General features: G+C 44.9%; 1 protein-coding gene across 1 annotated transcript in view; it reads right to left on the bottom strand.

The window, feature by feature from the left end:
• sfmbt2 (Scm like with four mbt domains 2) overlaps positions 1-25,480 on the bottom strand; it is a 228,546-nt gene that overhangs the window by 35,419 nt on the left and 167,647 nt on the right. The window contains exons 15-16 of the mRNA XM_086010750.1: positions 24,572-24,711; positions 17,814-17,923 (exon numbers count right to left, since the gene is read on the bottom strand). Of these exons, the coding sequence (XP_085866876.1) occupies positions 17,814-17,923; positions 24,572-24,711 (250 nt within the window). The remainder of the gene's footprint in view (positions 1-17,813; positions 17,924-24,571; positions 24,712-25,480) is intronic.

The raw sequence follows: 25,480 nt of genomic DNA, 5'->3' as shown, positions 1-25,480 counted from the left end.
TAACCCTTGTCCCCTTCTTTCATTCCAGCTCCCGAGAACATCGATGCTCCTCAGACAGTTGAAGAAGATAAGCGCAGTGTTATAGAAGTTGCACCATCACTTGATCTCACTCGTATAACCACCAGCTTGGATACCAACACCACGCAGACCTGAGGTTGGGTTAGAGGACGGGTATGCACGTGGTGACTCACCGGGCACAAATGCACAGGAACAAGATGGCAGGGGTGCTAGCTCGCCGGAGGGAGAGGTTGCATACTATTTCTAACACGTTGCATAGTATTTCTACCACTGAGGACTCAGATGCAAACTTTGATAAGCCAGGCTACCGAAGAAGTCTAATCTACATACACCAGGAAATGCTTGGTGCACTGGGCAGCCTGCTGGAGAGCTTGTGCACATTGTCGTGGAGCATGGAGCAGCTCCAACTTGGCACGAGGCCTTGTGCAGAGCATGGAGACCATTCTGTCCAACATGGTCAGCTCCATCAGCAACACAGAGCTTCTCATGACAAATCAGACCATTCTGTCCAACATGGTCAGCTCCATCAGCAACACAGAGCTTCTCATGACAAATCTGACAGGCACAAACTGCTGCCACGGAAGCTCTGATGTCTGCCATCTTGGCTTTGGGGCCACTGTTGAAAGGGGCTCCCAGGCATCATATCAGTCCAACGCTCTGTTTGAGATGAGCCCAAGAGTGCTGATGCGCCGCCCCAGGACGGGCCTTGGTTCTATGGAAGAGGCACTTGCAGTCCTCTCAGGATGCCAGCAAGCCTGCTCCCCCGCTAGATGCCCAATGACCTTACTGGTAGGCAGCCGGCCCAGACTGCTGCAATCCACGCCGAGATGCTTCAGTCTGCAGCCGGGCCCTCTAGGCCCAGAACTGCTTGAGGTGGTTCTCCAAGGCCATCTGAAGTATCCTCAACGGAAGCTCGGCAGCCATTCACTTTCCAAGCTGTAGCCACTGGGGAAACACTTCATAGGAGCACTAGAGTAGCGAAATAAACATGGAAGACAGGCACCAAGGGCAGACATGAGGGTGAATTTTAATTTTTTTATAAATGGATTTGACTTTGGTATTTGTCTTTCTAGTGAAGTGTGGCCAATAAGACCAATAAGTTCCTTGTGGCAGCATGGCGTTCGTGTGCTCTGCAGCTGTGCATATGTTCCTAACTGGAGTCATGTGCTATGTCTGGAGGAGATAACACTTGTTGCCCAATAACCAGCCTGTAGTTTGGCGGTCTGGAGGTAATAAAAGGCAGAACAGACTGAGAGAGTCATGACAGCTGCCGGGATAGCAGGCACAGACCTGCATGATGCGCTGCCAGTGTTCGCAAACCAGTTGTACATCGAAGGAGAGGAATCCCTCTTGATTGATAAATAATCCAGGCTAGTTATATGTAGCATGCAAGCCAATCTGCGTGTTGTCAGTGGCACAATGCACCATGGGGAAGCCTGCCATGCTGGCAAAACCTCAGGCTCTCTCGGCCTGCTTCATTCTGTTAATAGGGAAAGAGCTGTAAGCATTTCTCCTGGTGTAGAGAGCCTCGGTGACCTCCCCAGTAAATCATGCGAACTATGGGTTGTTGGACATGAAATTGGCAAATGAATTTCAATATAGGTTAAGTGTCAGGTGGTGCATTTTGGTTGGAAGAATAAGGAGGTCACATAGGGCCAGTAATTCCGGTCCCAACGCATGAGTACGGACGGGGTACTCACGCGCGGGCCCGTTGGAAGTGCCGGATTTCAGCATGCACAGCGCATGCGCGGGAAACCGGCATTTCCTCCAAGGGGTTCAGAGGTCCAACGCGTGCGCGCAGGACTCTGCGCGCACGCGTTGAACTTCCTTCTTTTTGACAGGTTTGCCCGTGTGTAAGGGCCTGAACGTTTTAAGACATATAAAAAGGAGGCGTAAGGACTTGATTCTTTAAGGTAAGTGGTCTATTATTTAAAATTATAACATTTTTCCCACAGCTTTATTGTTTTTAAGGACTTTACAGTAAGGTAAGTTTATTTTTAGACCTGATTTCTTAAAAAATTATTTTTTTCAAAAATTTGATTAATTGTTTAAAATAGTTTTTTAAAGTTATTTATAGTTTATTTAATTATTGGGATGTTTTTTTAAATTTTATTTAAAGTTAAACTAGTCTTTTGGGCGCCCGTACTTTTCATGAGTTTGACAGTTCTTACTATCAAACTCATGAATGAAGTTTCCCCTTCCCTGATTGGCTGCACAGTGCTCACCTGATCCCAGCCGGCACATCGCACTAACTACGCCACTGGATCAGGCAAGCACAGCGCGCAGACATCTGAACCGGGCCAGTGACAGGAATTCCAAGCAGGCCCAGGCTTCAGATGTCGGCGCGCCGGGTGAGTGCACATCGGGGGCTTGCACGCGCGGCAAGCACCCGATCCTAATTTCTGGGCCATTCTCTTTGGGAAAACAAGAGTCTAAATGGGGTAGAGGAGCAATAGGATCGAGGGGTACAGATACACAAATCACTAGAAGTAGCGACACAGGTTAATAAGGCCATAAAAAAAGCATTGGGGTTTATTTCTGGAGGGATAGAATTGAAAAGCAGAGAAGTTATGTTAAACCTGTATAGAACATTGCTCAGACCACACTTACAAGTACTGTGCACAATTCTGGTCTCCATATTATAAAAAAGATATAGAGAAGATGCAAAAAGGATTTAGGAGGATAATACCAGAAATGCGAGGCTATACCTATCAGGAAAGGTTGAACAGGCTGGGGCTCTTTTCTCTAGAAAAGAGAAGGCTAAGGGGTGACCGGATAGAGATCTTTAAGATTATGAAAGGGTTTGATAGGGTAGACATAGAAAAGATGTTCTCACGTGTGGGGGAATCCAAAACTAGGGGTTATAAATGTAAGATAGTCACTAATAAATCCAATAGGGAATTCAGGAGAAACTTCTTTACTCAGAGTGGTTAGAATATTACCACAAGGAGTAGTTGAGGAGAATAGCACAGATGTATTTAAAGGAAAGCTACATAAACACGAGGCAGAAAGGAATAGGTTATGCTAATACCAGGCCAATAATTATATCATGAAAACAATACTGCCAATGAAATACCAGCTTATATTTCACCAATAAAATATCACTTCGAGTGAGAAGGAATTTTACTTTCAAATAAATTATGGATGTTTCCATTCATGTTCGTCGAAGTAACAGATTGACATACTGTATCTGTTAAATTTGAAGCATTTGTTATTCTTTGCAGATATATCTTTCCATTTAAAGAATGACAATCTTACCCCTACAAGTCAAAATATTTTTGTGATTCTTGATTTTGAGATCTGTCTTATGTTCAAGATCCACTGTGTAAACTGACAAAGTCTTCAGCAGTTTTACATTATCTGTGACCTTGGATTAGCTGATATGCAAGTATTATTCAAATAATACATTCAAGAGAGAACAAAAACACATTGCTACACATGCACATTATCACTCACTTGATCAAACGTAATAATTTGCTTCAACAGGCGTGAACAATGTACTAGTAAATAAGTTAGAACTACCATTTGTTTCAATATTAAAGCAAACTTGTCTGTGATAAAGAAATCTTAATCGAGCGGAATTTACGATCGGAGGCATACCTCGGGAGTACGTCTCCGACCCGATAAAAAAATCCACACTTACCTTCAGGCTCCTGGGCTTCGAGCCCTGGGCCTGCAGGCACATGCCTGCGTAAGGGCCCACGGATCCCAGGGACACGGGTGGTTCGGAAGCGTCCCTGGGATCACGTGTTCCAGGTCCTCCAATCAGAAAAGGAGGATTCCCAATATGCTTATGGGGATTCTATTTACGAACGGGATTCTCATAAGCATATTAGGAATCCACAAACAATTAAATAAATAAAATTAATGTTCCCATTTTCACATTTAATTAAAAGTCCCTTCAATAAAGCACATACTATAATGGCCCGTATTTTCCGATGCCTACAGGTGGGTACGCGCTGTGTACACACCCGTAGGGACATCGGAAATGCCGGTTTCAGGCGTGCGAAGCGCATGCGCTGAAAACCGGCATTTCCGATCCTCTTGACACGCCTGCCCTGGGGAAGGGCCTCTGCGGGGGGAGAGTTCCGCTTTCTGGAGAACCTCCGCCCGCAGAAAACCCTTAAGAAATCTTACGCCTGGTAAAAGCCTGCGTAAGGCCTGCTTTTACCAGCATAAGAGTTTTAAAAAGTAAAAAAAAATGTTTTCCACTCATTTTTAATTTAAATATACTTTAAAAAAAGGTAAGTTTATTTTTAGCCCCATAAAAAACTTTAATTATTTTTTTCAAAAAATTAAATTTTAGTTTAAAATATTTTATTTAATATAATTTCAACTCAATTTAAAAACGTGATTTTTAAAAATGTTTTGATGTGTTTTTGGGGTGATCGACATTCATACTTTTGATGGGTCTATGTCAAAAGGATGAAGGGAGATTCCCTTCTCCTATTGGCTCCCCATGGCCCACGTGATCCCAGGGACGCTTGCGAACCGCCTGCGCCCCGGGGATACATGGGCCCTGCGTATTTCGACTGTGGAGAGGCCCAGGGGCGGAAGCGTCCGGACCTCGGGAGCCCTCGGGTAAGTGCATAGATTTTTTTCCGATAGGAGGCCTCCGCACGCAGGAAGCCTCCTATCGGAAATTATGGGCCAATAATTTAACATTTTGGAAAAAATATTTTAAACATTTTAATCCAGGCCAAAATTTGTATAAACTAATTTTAAATGCTTGTGCATGATTTTTAATTTTTAATTGAAGATTTATATTAACCCTTACGCTGGTGAAAGCAGGCCCTACCCCTGCTTTTACCAGACGCAAGGGTTTTGTGGGCATTTGCTGGGCAGTAGTTGGCCCAATCCTGCGCCAGCTAAAGTGGGTCATGTTGAACCATGGCAGATTGCAAGTTCCAGGTTTTCGCACATACGGAAACCCGGAACCAGCGGGGCCTTTCTGCTGGCTTTCGGCGTACGCTTTCATAGAGAGCGCAAAATCCGGGCCAATGTTTTTTGCCAAGATTATAGGCAGCAACAACATGGATTTATATAGCACCTTCAACGTAGGAAAGTTGGCCAAGATGCTTCATAGATGTGCACGGTAAAACTGGATGCTGAGCCAAAGAAGGAGATATTACGAGGTTAACCAAAACCTTGGTCAAACTGGGTTTTAAGGAGGGTCTTAAAGGAGGAGAGGAAGGTGGAATGGCAGAGGCATTCAGGTAGTGAAATCCAGAGCATGGGACCTATGCAGATAACATGGCCACCAATGGTGGGGCGATGGAAGGATAGAATACGGAAGAGTCCAGAGTCAAAGAAATGGAGAGTTTAGGGTGGGAGGTTTTAAGCCAAAGAAGGAGCCATTCTGATAGGTGACTCAAACCTTGGTCAGAGATAAGATTAAGGAGGGGCTTAAGGAGAGAGGGGTGGAGAGATATATGGAAGAAATTCCAAAGCTTAAGGCCTAGACAGCTGAAGGCACAGCTGCCAATGGTGGGATGAAGGATGTTGGAGATAGACCAGTTGTTTTTTTTTTTTTTTTAATTCATTCACAGGATGTGGATGTCGCAGGCAAGGCCAGCATTTATTGTCCATCCCTAATTACGCTCGAGAAGGTTGTGGTGAGCCGTGAGTTAGAAGAACGTAGAGTTCTCGGAGGGTTGTAGGGCTGGAGGAGGTTACAGAGATAGGGAGTGATAGAAAGACCATGGAGAGATTTGAACACGAGGATGAGATTTTTATTTTAAAATAGAGGCATTAGGAGACCTGCAAACAATGTAGGTCAGTGAGCACAGCGGTGATGGGTGAATGGGACTTGCGACTTGGCATTTAATGAGGTCTGGTCAGAAAACAAAGGATTATAATGTACTCAACTGGATATTTTGTAAAAAAAATTAGTGAATCTGTGTTAAACTGAATAGAACATCACCAGTTCACTGTGTTTAAAGAGAAGTACCACAGATAAAGTACAACAGTGATAAGTTTAAAGAACATAAGATTAGCAACAGTTTATTGTTAATCCCAATTCTATAGCTCCTATTTCCACTGTTGCTGTAACTCCATACAACCATACAATCACTTCGCTGTCCATAAAACTTCAATTTCACGCCATCTCCATTATGTGTGTGCTAAAAAGGAACCATCTATATTACATATATTTACGCCTTGGTTATACTGCCTGGTACAAGCAAGGTATCTAAAATAATGTGATTTCACTTAGGTTGGTCAGACTTTACTACCACACATAATTGGATGGTCCAGCTTCCTTGGAAACTTGGGGGGAAAAATTCAGTTGTTTGCGCCTCCTGTTAGCGCCTTAAGAGGGCGCCAAGTGGGGCACAAAGCAACTAGCGCCCGGGCGCGGCGATGTTTGTGCCGCTCGCGAAATTAAGTAGACATTTTGCGGCGGCGCTAAACACTACCGCCACGATCTCCTGCGCCGGCAGTTTGTGACGTCATTCGAGTGCGCAACGCCCCGTTAGCGCCCCGGACCGGATATTGAGTGGCGCCCCCTGCCGCTAGCAACGACAGGTTGAGGGGAGCGTTAGGCTGTCAGAAAGGGACTAGGGGAGCGCTATTTAAAGGCGAACGCTTCCTGCCTTTTTTTGTCGGTGACATTTTTGCACCACGCAGTCTGAGAGAGAGACTCTTCTGGAGAGATTCAACGCTGTGTGAAGGAGTTTTGGGTACTGAGCAGCACTTTGCAGGTTCATTTGGATTTGCCCTTCCTTGCTTCACCAGCGCTCTGAGGTAGCGCCTCGCTCCTCGGCCTTTGCGCCTTAAGACAGGTGTGAAGCACCTGATTTAGCGCTCCAATCACCTCCAGGGGCGATAAAAGCCAAGTTTGCTGTCGGAGGCGATAATTAGCGCCAGGTGCTAAACTTTGCGTACTGCCGATAATGGCGCCCCAAACGGGGCGATACCGAATTTTTCCCCCTTGGAGTACTATGAGGCATATATAGGTACACACGTGCAGTATCAAGTGCTTTTGAGGTGATGCTCTAAATTTCAGAGGAGCGCTCAGTTTGGCCCTTGTAGTACACATACAGTTCAGGTTTTAGGGTGGCTCCAATGGGACATTACATCAGCTCCCAGTATTACACGGTCATGGACGTCAACTATGGGAACAGACACAGCTGTGCTGCGATCAAACATCCTGACAGTAATCACTGGTGAGACTTGCATATGAACAATGGCCAAATTGGTGAGGTACTAGAGGCAACGCCAATTAGTATTTTGCTTTATGAGAGAAAAAAACCCATTTGTGACAGCATACTATTGTAGCTCCCTGTAAAACGAGGGGCAACTGCCACTTGTGGAACCATTTCCCAACAAGAATTTAACATCCTTGGAAGAGGCGAGTGCAAAAATGAAAAATTATTCAACAAACTCATACAGTAATTAAAACTATACTGTTTAACAAAATGGCTCATTAACACAAGAGTATACTGTATCCAGTATGAAAATTAAATTTGATATTGCCAAGGATGCTAAAGCAAAAAAGGGTTTAAAAATATCCCTTTCTGCCACTAGACAGCACCCAGCTTTACCTCACCACCGTCTCTCTCAACCCCTCACTGCCTCTAAGTTGTCATCCAGCTTTTGTTCTATCCAGACTCGACTGTTCCAACGCTCTCCTGGCTGAACTCCCATCTTCCACTATCCATAAGCTTGATCAAAAATTCTGCTGTCCGTATCCTAACTCACACATGCTCATCCTCCGTTTCACCCCTGTTGCCATCTTTCAATGCTTTCACTTGTTCTCAGATAGACCTCTCGTTGCTGTAAGAGAGAAGTTTTTGACTGTTATGTTTTGCCACTGCAACGATACTTTTTTCCTAAGTATCGCATTATCCCCCGATCAACCTTTTAACCTGTTTCTCCACATGCTCATATTTGTTTGCGAACCCCCCCCGCCTTTTTCCCTGCAACATGTTGAGGTAATTTTCCCCTCTTTAATTCAATTTTAATCTGTTATTCTCACCACATTGTAGTTCCTAGCCTCCAGTTTTGGCATCTTTTTTCTGCATTCATGTATTAGCATCTTAATATAGATTTACTGCCTTTCAACAGAAGAAATTCTATTCACGATGTAGAAATTGTGGATATGCAACCAGAAGATCACGATCTGGCCTTGTGGAGCAACTTGCCTCTTTCAGAGATACACTACTCATGCCATGCCTTTAAAGCTCTTGAAGCAAGCACCTCTGGAAGGGGGCTAATGGACCCCCTAAAGACTTGCTGAAGAGAAGCATATTCTAAGGGTGTTAAGTCTGTGTGTTCCAGTTGTATTAAGATTAATTACTGACACAGACTACAAGAATAAAGTTCAACAGGTCTTTACTAGTTGGAGGTCAGGACTATACTAAATACAATATCACTACACAGTACTTATATACCGGTGGTCACCACCGGTATTACGTATACAGCAGCCAGAGAAAGTAGTACATCTCTTAAGGTGGAACAGGCTTAAGTTCTCTTAAGGTGGAACAGGTTACATACACCACAATCCTCCCTTTTTAGCTTAACAGTCATATCCCCATTTAACATAACATAATAACATATATACATATATAACTTCAGGTATAAACAGTTCAAAGGTTCAGTCTCTCAGGAGGCCTTCTGATTCGGTTTGGATAACGCCTTTCAGTGGTCTCTGATCCTTGTTGCGGAGGTGACTCTTCTTGTTGGTTTCCTATGTATTGGACGTCATCATCAGGTACAGTCCCTGCCGAGGTAGATGCTTCAGGTTCATTAACGTCTTCCACAGTTGTCTCTGTCGCAACCATGGGTTCGACCCTTGCTCTTGATTCTACCAGTTGATCCGCATGACGCCTTATCACATTGTTACCAATATCTACTGTGTACATCAGAGGTCCTTGTCTGGCCCGAATTGTTCCGGACTACCATTTTTCGTTTCCATAGCCCCTTGCCAACACTGGTTGTCCTACGTCAAAACTTCGAGTGGACTTGTTATTAATATGCCGGAACTGTTTGTTTTCCACTTCCCTCCGCACATTTGGTTTTAACAAGTCCAACCTGGACCGCAACCTCCTGTTATAAAACATCATGGCAGGACTTTGGTTAGTCACTGCATGAGCGGCGTTTCGATATGCCATTAGGAAATTGTCCACCTTGTGTTGTAACGGAATCTGATCATCGTTCATGGCCTTTATTGCCTTTTTGAATGTTTGGACAAATCTCTCGGCCAACCCGTTTGTCGCCGGATGATATGGGGCAGAGGTATAATGTTTCACCCCATTCTTCTTTAAGAATTTTTGGAATTCTTCCGACACGAGCTGTGGTCCGTTGTCCGAACATATCTGTTCTGGCAATCCGTTCCTTGCGAATATTGTTCTTAACACCGCAATTGTCTTTTCTGAAGTAATGGTATTCATCTTGATCACTTCTGGCCATTTGGAATGTGCGTCCACCGCAATTAGGAACATGGAGTCCATGAATGGACCAGCAAAGTCAATATGTACGCGTTGCCATGGGGCTGAAGGCCATTCCCATGGGTGTAGCGGTGCGATCGGAGGTGCATTTTGCACTTTTTGGCACCCAGCGCAGCTTTTTGTCAACTCCTCTATCTGTTGGTCAATGCCCGGCCACCATACATAAGCCCCAGCAAGACTTTTCATCTTAACTCCCCCCAGATGACCTTCATGCAGTTCCTTTAGAACTCTTTCCCTTAACTTGGGAGGAATAATCGCTCTTGTCCCGTACAAAGTACCATGGCAGATGGACAGCTGGTCTCGCCTTGCCGAGAATGCCGGTAACAGAGGATCACCATGTGTTGGCCATCCCTTCACTGTCATCTCGTAAACTCGGGACAGTGTCGGGTCGTTCCTGGTTTCTCTTTCAATACTTGCATTGGTGACTGGTAAACACTCGATGATGGTCGAATGAAATAACTCAACAGGGTCAACTTTCGTCGTCTCTTCTGCTTCAGGTAGTGGCAGGCGCGACAGCCCATCAGCATTGCCATGCTGCTTTGTACCTTTGAATTCTATTTGATATTGATGTGCCCCTAGGAAAAGGGACCATCTCTGGAGTCGCTGTGCTGTCACCACCGAAACACCCTTCTTAGGGTTAAAAATGGATACCAACGGCTGATGGTCTGTCAGAAGTGTGAATTTTTGGCCCTGCAGGTAATGATTAAACTTCTTCACTCCCCATACAAGGCTGAGAGCCTCCCTATAGATCTGCGCATAGTTGCGCTTAGCGGAGGTCAATGATCTGGATGCAAACGCGACTGGCCTTTCCGTGCCATTTGGCAACTTGTGTGAGAGTACTGCCCCAATACCATATGGAGAAGCATCACAAGCCAACCGAATAGGCAGTGTCGGGTTGAAGTGAGCCAACACTTCCTCTGAGGTGATCAATTCTTTGCTTTTGCGAAATGCCTTCTTACAGTTTTCGCTCCATTCCCATGGTACCCCCTTCTGTAAAAGAGCGTTCAGCGGGTGCAGTACCGTGGATAGATTCGGTAGAAACTTATGGTAATAGTTAATCAATCCCAGAAACGACCTCAACTGAGAGACATTATCCGGAGCGGGAGCCTTTACAACTGCCTCTATCTTGTCAGGAGACTTATGAAGCCCCTCCCGGTCAATGACATGACCACAGTACGAGATCCGCTTCTGAAAGAACTCACATTTCTGCCGATTAACTCGAAGTCCATACTCTTTCAGTTTGTTGAGCACCAGTTCCAAGTTTGCGAGGTGTTCTTCATCACCATCACCTGTAATCAGAATATCGTCCAGGTAACATTGTGTGCCTGGAATTCCCTGTAATACCTGCTCCATGGCCCTCTGCCAAATTGCCGGAGCCGATGCCACTCCAAAAACCAGCCTATTATACCGGTACAAACCTCTATGCGTGTTGATCGTGAGGTACTGGCGTGACTCTTCTTCAACCTCCATCTGCAAGTACGCCTGCGCCAGGTCTATCTTGGTGAAGTGTTTCCCGCCAGACAACGAAGCAAAAATATCCTCAATCCGCGGAAGCGGATACTGCACCGTGTGAAGCACCGGATTAACGGTGATCTTGAAATCTCCACAGATGCGAACCTTCCCTGGTTCTCCTGGCTTGTTGCTCGAAGGACGTTTCATAACGGGAACAATGGGCGTAGCCCACTCACTCCAATCTACCTTAGACAGTACACCTGAACGTTCTAGCGCTTCCAGTTCCGCTTCTACAGTAGGTCGTATTGCATAGGGTACCGGTCTAGCTTTGAAAAATTTTGGTTGTGCATGTTCATCAATCTTGATGTTTGCCGTAATTCCTTTCAGTGTTCCCAGTCCTTGCTGGAACACCTCTTTAGCATCATCCAATATTTTGGACAATCGTTTAGGTTTGACATCTGTTTCCCCGGAATCTACCGTTAGTGCTTTTAAGGAGTGCCAGTCCATATTCATTTTCCTAATCCACGCCCGTCCCAGTAGTGGTGGACCTCCTTCAGGTAGCACATATAAGTCCATTACTTGGCTTTCTTCGCCCTTGTGGGCCACTTTTACCTCTATCTTTCCGATGGGGTACACTCTTTGCCCCGTGTATGTTTTCAATATAATCTCCGTATCCCGTAGGGGAATATGTTGGAATAACCTTTTGTAATCTTTCTTATTCATGACCGTCAATGCCGATCCAGTGTCCAATTCCATCTTTACTTGGACTCCTGCTATCTGAAGAGTGACCCAAATTGTCTGGAGATCTGCATCCTTACCAACGTTGTGTACTCTTAAGCTACCCAGTTCATTACTGCTGGCGTCTGAATCTGACTTCTGTTCGTTCGAACTGGTCTTTGTCACCTTGTGCACCTTTATGTATTTTCCTTGCGGTGACTTTTTGTTGCTGGTCTTCTTTCCTGACCGGCATACTTTAGCTATGTGGCCAAGTCTGCCACACGTTCTGCATTCTTGGTTTTTAAACCAACACTGGTTCTGATTGTGTGTTGTCTTTCCACAACGATAACATTTTACAGTACTCAAACCCAATTTATTTGTACTGAGTTCCGGTGACCGTAGCTGCATTACTGCCGTGCCTCTCACTGCGGCTTCGTGTGCTGCTGCCATAGTGACCGCTTTCTCAAGCGTCAGCTCATTCTCCTCGAGCAGTCGCTTTTGTGTATCTTCTTTTAATAATCCACACACAAATTTATCTCTTAGCGCGTCTGTTAGTCCCGTTCCAAACTGACAGTACTTTGCTAGCTTACGCAATTCCATTAAATATTCAGGATTGCTTTCATCCTTCAGCTGCCTTCTGCTGTAAAATTTAAATCGTTCCGCTAGCATCAGCGGCGTGGGGTTTAGATGATTTTTCAGGACAGTAACAATCTCCTCGAACGTCTTATCCGCCGGTTCATCTGGTGATAAAAGGTGTTTCAATTGCCCGTATGTCTTCGCACCCATTAAGTTTAATAAAGTTAGTGCTTTCTCTGCATCTGGGATTTTATTTGCTTTACAATAATTTTGTATGCGTTCTACATACATGGCCCAATCTTCGATGTCGCTGTCAAAGGTATTAATGTTTCCATGTTTAGGCATCGTTGCAATTTATTTTATCCCAAGATGGCGGCTTCCCACTCTTGTCTTCGTCCTCCGCCTACAAAATGGCGGTTTTCCCGCGCTTGGCGGTCTTCACCCACTGGCTGCAATGGCGTTTGGCGTGCCGCTGCTGCTCCCCTTTCCCAGCGGTTAGTAACTCCCCCGACGCTGTCTCCGCTTCACCGTGGCTCCCTCGGGCATTCGCGCTTCCCTGATGTTGCGCCTCGCAGCCCTTCTTGCAGCCCGGTTATTAGCACCGGCTGCGTTCACCTTCACTGCGGCTCTCGCGCCTTCAGTCGCCCCAGACGCTGCGCCTTTTTGGCCCGAAAGCGGCCCGGCCCTTATCACCAGCCGCGATCGATGTCCCCGCGCTGCACCTTTCGGCCCGAATGCGGCCTGGCCCTTATCTCCGGTCGCGATCGATCTCACCGCCGTTATTCCACCGTCTTCCTCCCCCCGTCTGTACAGCCAACGCAGCCGACTTTCTGCTCGCGTCGCTGACCGGCTTACCCACCACCGAGGTAGAAAGAAGATAGCTGACTGCCGCTGATGGAGGCTTCGAGTTCAGGATGTCTTCTGCACTCCGGGTTCTCGATGCCTGCCGCGCGATGTGTCTTCCAGCAGGGTGATGAGGGTGGATGCCTCTCTTCGACGCCCGTTCTGTGGACGAAGCCGCCGTGGATATAAACTGCCGCAGGGTAAGAATCGGACTCGTCGCCACTGTTAAGTCTGTGTGTTCCAGTTGTATTAAGATTAATTACTGACACAGACTACAAGAATAAAGTTCAACAGGTCCTTACTAGTTGGAGGTCAGGACTATACTAAATACAATATCACTACACAGTACTTATATACCGGTGGTCACCACCGGTATTACGTATACAGCAGCCAGAGAAAGTAGTACATCTCTTAAGGTGGAACAGGCTTAAGTTCTCTTAAGGTGGAACAGGTTACATACACCACAAAGGGTTGTGGGGGAAAAGAGAGAGAGAGAGAGAGAGAGAGAGAGAGGGGGGGCAGGCACAATATAAAAGTGCTACATTAATTTTAAAAAGTTGTAATAAATTAGGAGAAATTATCTACTTTATCTACTCGTTAACTGTTTTTATTTCTACCCATTTTATTTATTCTAAGCGATGAAAATTCCTTCTGAGTGTTGCCCCTGCAATTTAACTTGATTAGTCACTGTATTTACTGCATCAAAACAATAAAAAAGCTCAACGACTTGGGCTTCTAGGCTTCTAGTCTTTTACATGATAATTATTCTTTTGCGTAGAAATGCTTCAGACAACATCCTCAAACTTTCAAAATAATTGCCTATGGTACTTCAATACAGGCATTAACATACACTACACAGATGCAGATTCATTCATTTGCTTTAAATAGTTTTGTAGAACAAGCCAAAACTTACATACCTTCGAACAAGTAGATCTTAAAAGCATAATATCTATATTAAAAAAAACGCTGCACTTTGTATCCTCTTGGCAACTAATTCTAAGCATACACGCTGTACAGTCAAAGAAATAAAAGAGCATTTTGTGTGAACAAACATTATGTTATAGCTTTGCTAAGCCTGACTGGGTACAATCTGAAGTGCCACTTATTGACATGGCAGGATCTTGTTTTGTACAAAAGCTAGCAGTGCATGTATAAACTCAAATGGAGAGTGCTCACAATACATTCCTACATCTGGGTATTAAAACAAATTTGATGAAAAAAACCCACAAGTAAACATGAACCTTAATGAGGAGAAATGTCGTCCCAAAGAGTTGTTTTTTTTTCCAAAAAGTAAACCTTTTTAAACAAATGTACAAATGACATAAAAGGTATATTTTTTCCAGTGAACTTAAGACCAAAGGAATTAGGAGCAGGAGTCGGCCATTCAGCCCTTCGAGCCGGCTCCGTCATTCAATAAGATCATGGCTGATCTTTGACCTCAACTCCACTTTCCCCACCTGATCCCCATATCCCTCGATTCCCCGAGAGTCCAAAAATCTATCGATCTCAGCCTTGAATATACTCGATGACTAAGCATCCACAGCCCTCTGGGGTAGAGAATTCCAAAGATTCATAACCCTCTGTGAAGAAATTCCTCCTCATCTCAGTCCTAAATGGCCGACCCCTTATCCTGAGACTGTGACCCCTCGTTCTAGACTCTCCAGCCAGGGGAAACATCCTCTCAGCATCTACCCTGTCAATCCCCCTCGGAATCTTGTATGTTTCAATGAGATCACCTTTCATTTTTCTAAACTCCAGAGATTATAGGCCCATTCTACTCAATCTCGTGTACAAATGCTTAAAGTCCTTGTACTTCATTCTTCTGTCTGCTATCTTTAGACAGGCGTTAACTCAGCGACAATAATCAGGTTAACATCTACCCAACAACACTACCACCACAGAGGAATGTAGGAGAAGCATGCTAAGTGTTCGTATGCAACAACTGCAAATTGGAAAATATAGCCTAAAGCCCTTCACTCTTCCAAAAAACCCAAGAGCAATAAAGTAGTTATTTTCTTTGTTAGCCAAGTAATTATTTATTCCAAGAAACAAAACACTCCAAATCTTCCAGCAATGCATCATTCACATCCATGTGAAAAATTTAACAATCACTTTTTACTTCCTCTTAAAACCGTATGATTGAAAGATAACATTCTTTCAATAGAAAATTATTCAAAGTGCAAGAAGATAGCTATTTATTATTTTAGAACATCACATCCCAACATGAAGAAATGCCTAGTTATCTGTGTGAGGGCAGACGATTATTGTGGACTTCAAAACATGACAGGAATGTCAAGTATGATAAACACATTAGCTATCAAGGTAGCAATTACATAGGCAAGAGGCTATTTTCTACATTAAACTCAAAATCCCGGAAGCATAATGACATAAGAAAACTACTAGGCCCTTGGTCTAAGTATTAAACAAGGCTTTAATCAACTGTTTTTCAACATGGAGATCTAGTTGTGTCCTTCACTAGTTCCTGTTAAAGAATGTCCTGAACAAGCTGGGCCCATGCCCGTGTATTTATACTCTCCCTGGACAGCGCCACCAGCAGGCCGCCCAGTATAATTTCATTAGTCATTTCCATATGAATGACAAGATTCATGTCACATAAATTCATTGCTGAGCTAACATTTTAGAACCTCTTGATTTGAAATAAGACTGCTCTAAAATTGACAACATGCTAAAGTGTATCAGCAGCTGCTTTAGTGCTCCTGGTGTAAACACGGAACTATGGCTTAAATACCTTCACCTCTTGTTGCGCTACTCTCGCTGCCTTAAAGAGGACTCAAAATCTAGCCAATTTTCTTTGACATTGGAGGAAGTGTGGGCTCTGGTAATGGAACAGGCTGTACTGAGTCTAGAGGCAAAAATGAGGTCGTCTTGCAGCTTGACAAACTGTTACAATATTCCATCAGTGACCAGACAACCTTGAAGTTGCCAAGGCTGAAAATCTTACTTTCCTGTGAATTCACAATATTTTACAAGTTTTTCCAACTGTCTTTGTCTCATTATGAGACGTGACTCTCAAGCCAAGGAGCTGAATGTTTAACTGAAGAGAGGTTTCAATCTTTTTGTATTCAAAGTGGATCACATTGACCATTTTTGACAATTGCCAACTTGGTCTTCTCAGATTCGAAGGTAACGGGTTAATCGTCTGCCCACGTTTGCCTGAATAGTTTGCAGGTTGTCTTTTAGACTGGGAGTTAACCACTCTGTAAAGTATAATGTCATCAGCAAAGAGAAAAATGGCACTTTTGATGATCTCCATGATTCAATGCAGGAAAAAAAAACACAGAATGGGACGTGGGACGCTTCTCTGGAGAAATGCAATAAGCTGGCAAAAGATGATTTATAATGGCCCAGAACTTCGGGTCTCCACGGGTGAGTACGCACGGGGTACTCGCCTGTAAGCCCAATGGAAGTGCCGGTTTCCTGCATGCGCGTTCCCCTGAAAGAAGGGGTTCAGAGGTCAAACGCGTGCACAGGAGAGGCAGCGCCTGCACATCAAACTTATCTTTTTTTGCAGGTTTTCCCGGGAAGGTAAGTCTCTAGAAGTTACACATATAAAAAGCAGTCGCAAGGCCTGCTTTTTACAAGGTAAGTGGTGAATTAATTAAAATTAAAACATTTAAAAATAATAAACCTGTGGAAAAAATGTTTTAAAGAAAGGTAAGTTTATTTTTAGCCCCGTTAGAAAATAAAATTATTTTTCAAAAATTTAAATTACTGTTTAAAATAATTATTTCATGCAATTTATAGTTTATTTAAAAAATGTGATTAAAAAAAAAAATTATTTGAAGATTTAGTGATGTTTTGGGGCTCATAGTATTTATAAGTTTGACAGCCCTTCCTGTCAAACTTATGAATGAAGCATTCCCTGCTCCGATTGGCTCCCCATGGCCCACGTGATCCCAGGGGACGCATCGAACTAACTGCGCCCCTGGGATACGCAAGCACTGCGCGCCGGCAGTTGGAGGAAGCCCAGGATCGGAATCCCACGCGGGCCCACAGCACAACAGCCAGCGCGCTAGGTAAGTGTGGGTCGGGGGCTTACACCTGCGGGAAGCCCACGACCCGAATTTCTGGGCCATGAACTCAGTATTTTCCAGGGGACACCTGCATTAGATTTGTACAATGGGGATGTAGTCTATTTATCAGTGTAGCTTCCAGGGATGTCCAATGACCTCTTCTTCCACAGCTAAATGTCATTCCCAATTTCGCCAAAACAAACATAATTTAAAAAAAAAATCATTTCCACGTACTGTGTGCGTTTTTTAATGAAAGAACTACCGTCAATTACATTCTGGTGTTTCGAATGATGCATACTGACCAATGTACTTCTTGAGTATTATTTTTGAATGGGGAGCAATTCGCTACCTGCTATTTTTATCACTTCACAACATGTACACCAGCCAGCCTGAACACAATACTCACCAACGACTATACAACTGCATAAGAATATTGGACACCTGTTCCATAGTGTGTGTGTCATTCTTTTGTGACAGGAAGTGCTCACAAAAAAATACTGCCTTTCTTCTTTCAATCTTAAAAATGAATTAAGCTGATAAACATCAAATGCGGTATAAAGAAGGTGCACAATAGCACTTGTGGTTGACGGAAAAACAAGTCAGTCACCTTTTGCAACTCACTTGTTGTGCACGTTGCGAGTTATTTACCCAATATCACTTTTTCTGATCAGTAAACCAACTAATCACATCTTCATATAAGCATAAGTCTAACCGTTAGACATACTTGGCTTTTAGTGTCTCCTCCTGACAGTTCCATTCTGGGTCATCGTCGAGCTGTAATTCCCGGAGCACACGGCCTGGTTTGTATGCTGCATTAATCAACAGAGTGAGAACCTATTTCAAAGACAAAAGAAAAGTACAAATCAATTCTAAAGCCAGTAATTTCAATGTTGAAACTAAATTATGAAGAGTGTGAACATTTTATCTGAATACTTCCAATATGTGAAATATAGGTTGGGTAGGCTGGGGTTGTTTTCTTTGAAACAGAGGAGGCTGAGGGGAGACTTAATTGAGGTGTCTAAAATTATGAGGTGGCCCAGATAGAGCGGATAGGAAGGACCTATTTCCCTTAGCAGAGAGGTCAATAACCAGGGGGCATAGATTTAACGTAATTGGTAGAAGGATTAGAGGGGAGTTGAGGAGAATTTTTTTCACCCAGAGGGTGGTGGGGGTCTAGAACTCACTGCCTGAAAGGCTGGCACAGGCAGAGAACCTCATCACATTTAAGAAGTACTTAGATATGCACTTGAAGTGCCGTAACCTACAAGGCTACAGACCAAGAGCTGGAAAGTGGGATTAGGCTGGATAGCTCTTTTCGGCCGGCATGGACAGGATGGGCCGAATGGCCTCCTTCTGGGCCATAAATTTTTACGATTCTATGGTATTTTGAAATCCAGGAACAAAGACTTGCACCAGTTCTACCAATACTGGGCAGTACACGAGCAGTTACAATTGCAAAACTCTTATTATCCATATTAACTAACTCAGGGTCAAAAAAATATTAAATGGCCCAGAAATTCGGGTCGGGGGCTTCCCGCGGGTGCAAGCCCCCGACCTGCACTTACCTAGCGCGCCTGCCGTTGAGCTGTGGGCCCACGTGGGATTCTGATCCTGGCCCTCCTCCAACTACCGGCGCGCAGTGCTTGCGTATCCCAGGGGCGCAGTTAGTTCGATGCGTCCCCTGGGATGACGTGGGCCATGGAGAGCCAAAGGTAGCAGGGAATGCTTCATTCATAAGTTTGACAGGAAGAGCTGTCAAACCTATAAATACTATAAGCCCCAAAACATCACTAAAACTTCAAATACATTTTTTTAAAAACATCACATTTTTTGGCCGGGGAGTCCAGAACCAGGGGTCATAGTCTAAGGATAAGGGGTAAGCCATTTAGGACTGAAATGAGAAGGAATTTCTTCACCCAGAGAGTGGTGAACCTGTGGAATTCTCTGCCACAGAGGGCGGTGGAGGCCAGTTCATTAAATATATTCAAAAAAGAGTTGGATATATTTCTTGAGGCTAAAGGGATCAAGGGATATGGGGAGAAGGCAGGGACAGGGTACTGAATTTGGATGATCAGCCATGATCTCATTGAATGGCGGAGCAGGCTCGAAGGGCCGAATGGCCTACTCCTGCTCCTATCTTCTATGTTTCTATGTTAAGTAACTAAATTACATGAAATAACTATTTTAAACAATAATTTAAACTTTTGAAAAAATTAATTACATTTTCTAACGGGGCTAAAAATAAACTTACCTTTCTTTAAAGTATTTAAAAATAATAAACCTGTGGAAAAAATGTTTAAATTTTAATTAATTCACCACTTACTTTGTTAAAAGCAGGCCTTGCACCTGCTTTTTAAAAGTGGTGTGGAGATGCCGGAGTTGGACTGGGGTGGACAAATGTAAGAAGTCACACGACACCAGGTTATAGTCCAACAGCTTTATTTGAAATCACAAGCTTTCGGAGCGCTGCTCCTTCTTCAGGTGAAGTGGAGAAATGCATAAAGACACAGCTTATATAGTCAGAGAATCATGTCAGATGTTTACAGGTAACCTTTCCAACTGCCATTTATCACACCTCGGCAGAGAGATAATCACAGCAGTCAAAGGTGTGAATGGTGTCCAAACAGGTCAGTCAGGGAAACATTACATCAAAGAACAATGAGGTGGGGTCACAAGGGGTCAAATATTGCAGATGCTGGGGTCTGTATGAAAAACAAAAAACAGACAAAAAACATTTTTTTTGGCTGGAAATCACAGCAGGTCCGGCCGCATCTGTGTAGAGAGAACAAGCCAATGTCGACTCGAGTCTGGATGACCCTGCATCAGGTGGGGTTACATGTAGCGTGACATGAACCCAAGATCTCGGTTAAGGCCGTCCTCATGGGTGCGGAACTTGGCTATCAGTTTCTGCTTGACGATTTTGCGTTGTCGTGTGTCTCGAAGGCCACCTTGGAGAATGCTTACCCGAAGATCGGAGGCTGAATGTCCTTGACTGCTGAAGTGTTCCCCGACTGGGAGGGAACACTCCTGCCTGGTGATTGTTGCGCGGTGTCCATTCATCCGTTGTCGCAGTGTCTGCATGGTCTCGCCGATGTACCATGCTCCGGGGCATCCTTTCCTGCAACGTATGAGGTAGACAACGTTGGCCGAGTCACATGAGTATGTACCATGTACCTGGTGGGTGGTGTCCTCACGTGTGATGATGGTATCTGTGTTGATGATCTGGCATGTCTTGCAGAGGTTGCTGTGGCAGGGTTGTGTGGTGTCGTGGTCGCTGTTCTCCTGAAAGCTGGGTAATTTGCTGCGAACGATGGTCTGTTTGAGGTTAGGCGGCTGTTTGAAAGCGAGTAGTGGAGGCGTGGGGATGGCCTTAGCGAGGTGTTCGTCGTCATCGATGACATGTTGAAGGCTGCGAAGAACATGGCGTAGTTTCTCCGCTCCGGGGAAGTACTGGACGACGAAGGGTACTCTGTTGGTTGTGTCCCGTGTTTGTCTTCTGAGGAGGTCTATGCGATTTTTCGCTGTGGCCCGTCGGAACTGTCGATCGACGAGTCGAGCGTCATATCCCGTTCTTACAAGGGCGTCTTTCAGTGTCTGTAGGTGTCCATCGCGTTCCTCCTCGTCTGAGCAGATCCTGTGTATTCGCAGGGCTTGTCCATAGGGGATGGCTTCTTTAACGTGGTTAGGGTGGAAGCTGGAGAAGTGAAGCATCGTGAGGTTGTCCGTGGGCTTGCGGTAGAGTGAAGTGCTGAGGTGTCCGTCTTTGATGGAGATTCGTGTGTCCAGGAATGAGACTGATTCTGAGGAGTAGTCCATGGTGAGTTTGATGGTGGGATGGAACTTGTTGATGTTATCGTGTAGTCTTTTCAGTGATTCTTCGCCGTGGGTCCATAGGAAGAAAATGTCGTCGATGTATCTGGTGTATAGCGTTGGTTGGAGATCCTGTGCAGCGAAGAAGTCTTGCTCGAACTTGTGCATGAAGATGTTTGCGTATTGGGGTGTGAATTTGGTCCCCATGGCTGTTCCGTGTGTTTGGGTAAAGAACTGGTTGTCGAAGGTGAAGACATTGTGGTCAAGGATGAAGCGGATGAGTTGTAGGATGGCGTCTGGAGATTGGCTGTTGTTGGTGTTGAGTACTGAAGCTGTCGCAGCGATGCCGTCATCGTGGGGGATACTGGTGTAGAGTGCCGAGACATCCATCGTGGCGAGGAGTGTTCCTGGTTCAACTGGTCCGTGGGTGCTGAGCTTCTGTAAGAAGTCTGTAGTGTCGCGACAGAAGCTGGGGGTTCCCTGTACGATGGGTTTCAGGATGCCCTCGACATATCCAGAGAGGTTCTCACACAGGGTTTCGTTGCCTGATGCGATAGGACGTCCAGGTGTGTTGGCTTTGTGTATCTTTGGGAGGCAATAGAAGTCTCCCACGCGGGGAGTACGTGGGATGAGAGCATGTAGGATGCTTTGAAGGTCTGGATCGAAGGTTTTGATCAGTCTGTTGAGTTGGCGGGTGTGTTCTTTGGTCGGATCTGCGGGTAACTGTCTGTAGTGTTCCTGGTTGTCCAGTTGTCGGTATACTTCTTTGCAATAGTCCGTTCTGTTCTGTATGACGATGGCACCTCCTTTGCTGGTTTGATGACGATGTTGCGGTTGGTCTTGAGAGCGTGGATGGCGTTGCGTTGTGCTCGGGTGACATTCTGGACTGTCTTGTGAGTGCGGCTGATGAATCTGGCGTTGATGCATCTCCTGACAGCTTGAGCATACATGTCAAGCTTAGGGCAGCGACCCTCCGGAGGGGTCCAATTTGACTCTTTCTTCTTCGGTTGCTGCACTGCGGATCCCTCTGTCTGCTGTTCCGGATCATTGATTGTCTCATTGGGTTCGCTGCTGACATCTTGGGATTTGTGGAAGAATTCCCGGAGCCTCATTCTCCTGATGAATTCCTCTGTGTCTGCTGCGAGACCGATGGGGTCCATTTTGGTGGTGGGGCAGAAATTGAGCCCTCGGCTGAGAACTTCAATTTCGTCTGGTTGAAGGGTGTGGTCGGACAGGTTGACGATGGATTTCCCTGTGGTTTCAACCGTGGTACCGGGGGAGGCTTGGTTGCTGCTGCTGGTGATGCCAAGTTTCTCAAGCTTCCTGTTCTTGGTGTGCATGTAGGTAGCGTAGTTCCGTTGCCTTGTTTGTTTGGCGGTGTCTCGTAGCTGGTCTGCTGCGTCCTGAGCACAGGCTGAGAACATGGACTCCATCTCGGTTTCGAGGTTGCGGCGTCTGCTGTAGAGCTGGTGTACGAGATGGTTGAGGAGTGTGCGAGAGGTACGACGGCAAAGTCTCTCAGCGTAGTCTGTGTTGTAGGTCGACTTGAGTGGGTTAGTGATCTGTAGTCCTTTCGGGATCTTGTCTGCTTTCTTGCATCTCTGTAGAAACTTGATGACTGTGTCGATATGCGCGATCTTCTTGGAGATCCTCTCCACTTTGAGCCGGCAGTTTGTGGTGTCGATAGTAGCCATGGTGTGGAGATGCCGGAGTTGGACTGGGGTGGACAAATGTAAGAAGTCACACGACACCAGGTTATAGTCCAACAGCTTTATTTGAAATCACAAGCTTTCGGAGCGCTGCTCCTTCTTCAGGTGAAGTGGAGAAATGCATAAAGACACAGCTTATATAGTCAGAGACTGACCTGTTTGGACACCATTCACACCTTTGACTGCTGTGATTCTCTCTCTGCCGAGGTGTGATAAATGGCAGTTAGAAAGGTTACCTGTAAACATCTGACATGATTCTCTGACTATATAAGCTGTGTCTTTATGCATTTCTCCACTTCACCTGAAGAAGGAGCAGCGCTCCGAAAGCTTGTGATTTCAAATAAAGCTGTTGGACTATAACCTGGTGTCGTGTGACTTCTTACTTTTTAAAAGTGTAACTGCTGGAGACTTACCCTCTCGGGAAAAACCTGGAAAAAAAAGTTAAGTTCGATGCGCACGCGCTGCCTCTCCCGCGCACCTTTCCACCTCTCAACCCCTTCTTTCAGGGGAACGGAAGTGCCGGTTTCCCACACATGCACGAAACCGGCACTTTCGTTGGGCCTACGCTGAGTACCCCGTGCGTACTCACGCATTGGGACCCGAATTTCTGGGCCATTATTTTCATCCTCACTTTCATCTAGGTGGCAAAGAAACCATATAAAGGGACTTGTACAAAGCATGGAATGAGACAATTAATTGCATCCACAGTGAAATTATAACCTCAGTACAAACATGACGTTAAAAATTTCAGGGGCATGCCCAAGATATCCTCTTAGATTTAGCAAATTTGGTCACTCCTGTAAGTAGACAACAAAAATTCCAAAATTAACCACATGTCCTAGTGCTGGTCAATCATTTCTCTATAAGCACCGAACGGATTCTTCCTTCGCTCCTTACATTTCTGCTCGTGTACTTCAGGCGTTAAATCGTACGTACCAAGAACAGCATGTTTTACAATATTACAGCTCATACTATCGACAGGAGGGAACGAGAAAATGCTAGCCTCCTTTCCACTTAGTGAAGTCGCCAGTTAGCTGCTCCAGTCATTTTTGACCCACTTGTGGTGACTGGCTAACAATTCAAATACCCGGATAAAACTATCAATTTGGAATCAGATTCAATGTAATAAAATGGCAGGCCCAAAGTTCTATGACCCTAATTAGTGGTCTTGCCACTTATATGCATTTCTCCGCCAGTTTAAGAGCATGGCAATGCTCTTTCACCCTCTCTTGGCCTCAAATTTGCATCTGTCACCCTCTTCCTGCCCACTTTGCTCTCATTCTCACTCTTCTTCCCATTTGTATTGCTCTTCTTCCTGTCTACGTTACTCAAGCTCTAATTGAAATTCATGCTCTTTTGCTGCCAACCTTACTAACTCAAGTTTGGCTTCTTTTGACTTGGGCATTTTTATTAAAATCTCTGTTACTGATCAGTTCACTTTAACATACTGCCTTTGTCACCAATGTAAATCAGCCCCGGGCAGTGCTGACCAAGTCAAATTTCGGATTTGCCTTAGATGTTTGATTCAGTGGTACTGGTCACTCTCTTAAATGGTACAGTCAGAAATCCCAGGACACAACGTGTGGGTAGTGGGTTCGCTTCCCGTATTCGCCATTATCAAAAAGTCCCATTTTCAACTCCACTGAATATTGTAAAATTTTCCCCATATTTACTCTAGTTACACATTTAATTGTTTAAGAAACAGTCTTCTCTCTCCACGAAATAAGTCTGAGCACTATTGACTCACATTAAGAATTACTGCAGTAAAAACAAGTGCTCTCTACAGCCGATATTGGATTTATTTTCAGTTGTCTATTGTGGAGGTGGAATTCAGATAGATCATGAAGCGCCAAAATTTGGAATTTTTGGGTATCATGGTTTTATTAAAGGAAGTATTAGTTCTCAATTTTAAAACAATCTGGTTAGCTAGGTAACTTGATTGAAGGTTTTCCATCTAGCCTACCTCTTTCAGAACGAGCACACATTTTCCAGGTCCAACCGATTGAGGAAGTTCTGCTATTCTTCCTTTGTTTAGATATGGACCTGAGAAACAGCGATGATTGAAATAGATTTTGGAACAGCAGTACTTGCCATTGGTAGTACCTGCAGAAAGAAGGAAAATCAGCTTGTTTCCAAGATTTGGATTTTGTTATGAAGTACTACATTAAAATTGAGGCAACCTAACAATAACACAAATCTATAGTGGAAAGTTTTGAGAATTTTTCACAGTAAAAACAAATGAAGTAGATGATAACATAAATGAAAATGACTGATTCAAATACAATTAACAGTTATAATTAGTGGTATGTGAAAACACATGCAGTTATACATCATGATCATTAGAGGAAAACAAAAAACCCCCCACAAAAGCCCTGATTTTAACTTGGGGCAGGAAGTCAGCTGGGCAGAGGCCAAGGCGGGCAGCAAACCGTCCTGGTCTCGGCAATGTGTGGCCCAGGGTATTTTAACTCCCGGGTCTCTTCCGAGTGCCGCCAGTCAGTTTCCTGTCCGGAACTGGTGGGGAATGGCAGCTGGTCAGCGGCAGGAGCTCTTCCTGGCCCCACAAGCAAAGTTGAAAAAAGGTGCAAAGACTTGCCTTTTTTATTTTGAGCCTCCTCTGGCCCCCAACTCCCCTTCCCACTGGGTTGGCCTGGCGTGAAAGCCACAACCGCTTCTCCGCTCGGGCCCTCGGTTAAAATAGCAGTCGAGCCCCAATGACAACATCAGAGCTCAATCTGCACATTTAAAGAAGGACCCGCCGGTTTGCAAAAGGCGTCCGTCTCACCTGCTAAGGGGAGCAAGTTAACATCGCAGCCTGTGGGATTGGCGCGGGTGAGTCCTATGGGTGATTTTTACTGCCCGCCCGTCCGGT

This window comes from Somniosus microcephalus, chromosome 17 (assembly GCF_052327205.1).
Source record: "Somniosus microcephalus isolate GS21.2 chromosome 17, FLI_Smic_1.0, whole genome shotgun sequence".
NCBI classification, from domain to species: Eukaryota; Metazoa; Chordata; class Chondrichthyes; order Squaliformes; family Somniosidae; genus Somniosus; species Somniosus microcephalus.
This window is presented reverse-complemented; position numbering and strand designations above follow the sequence as displayed.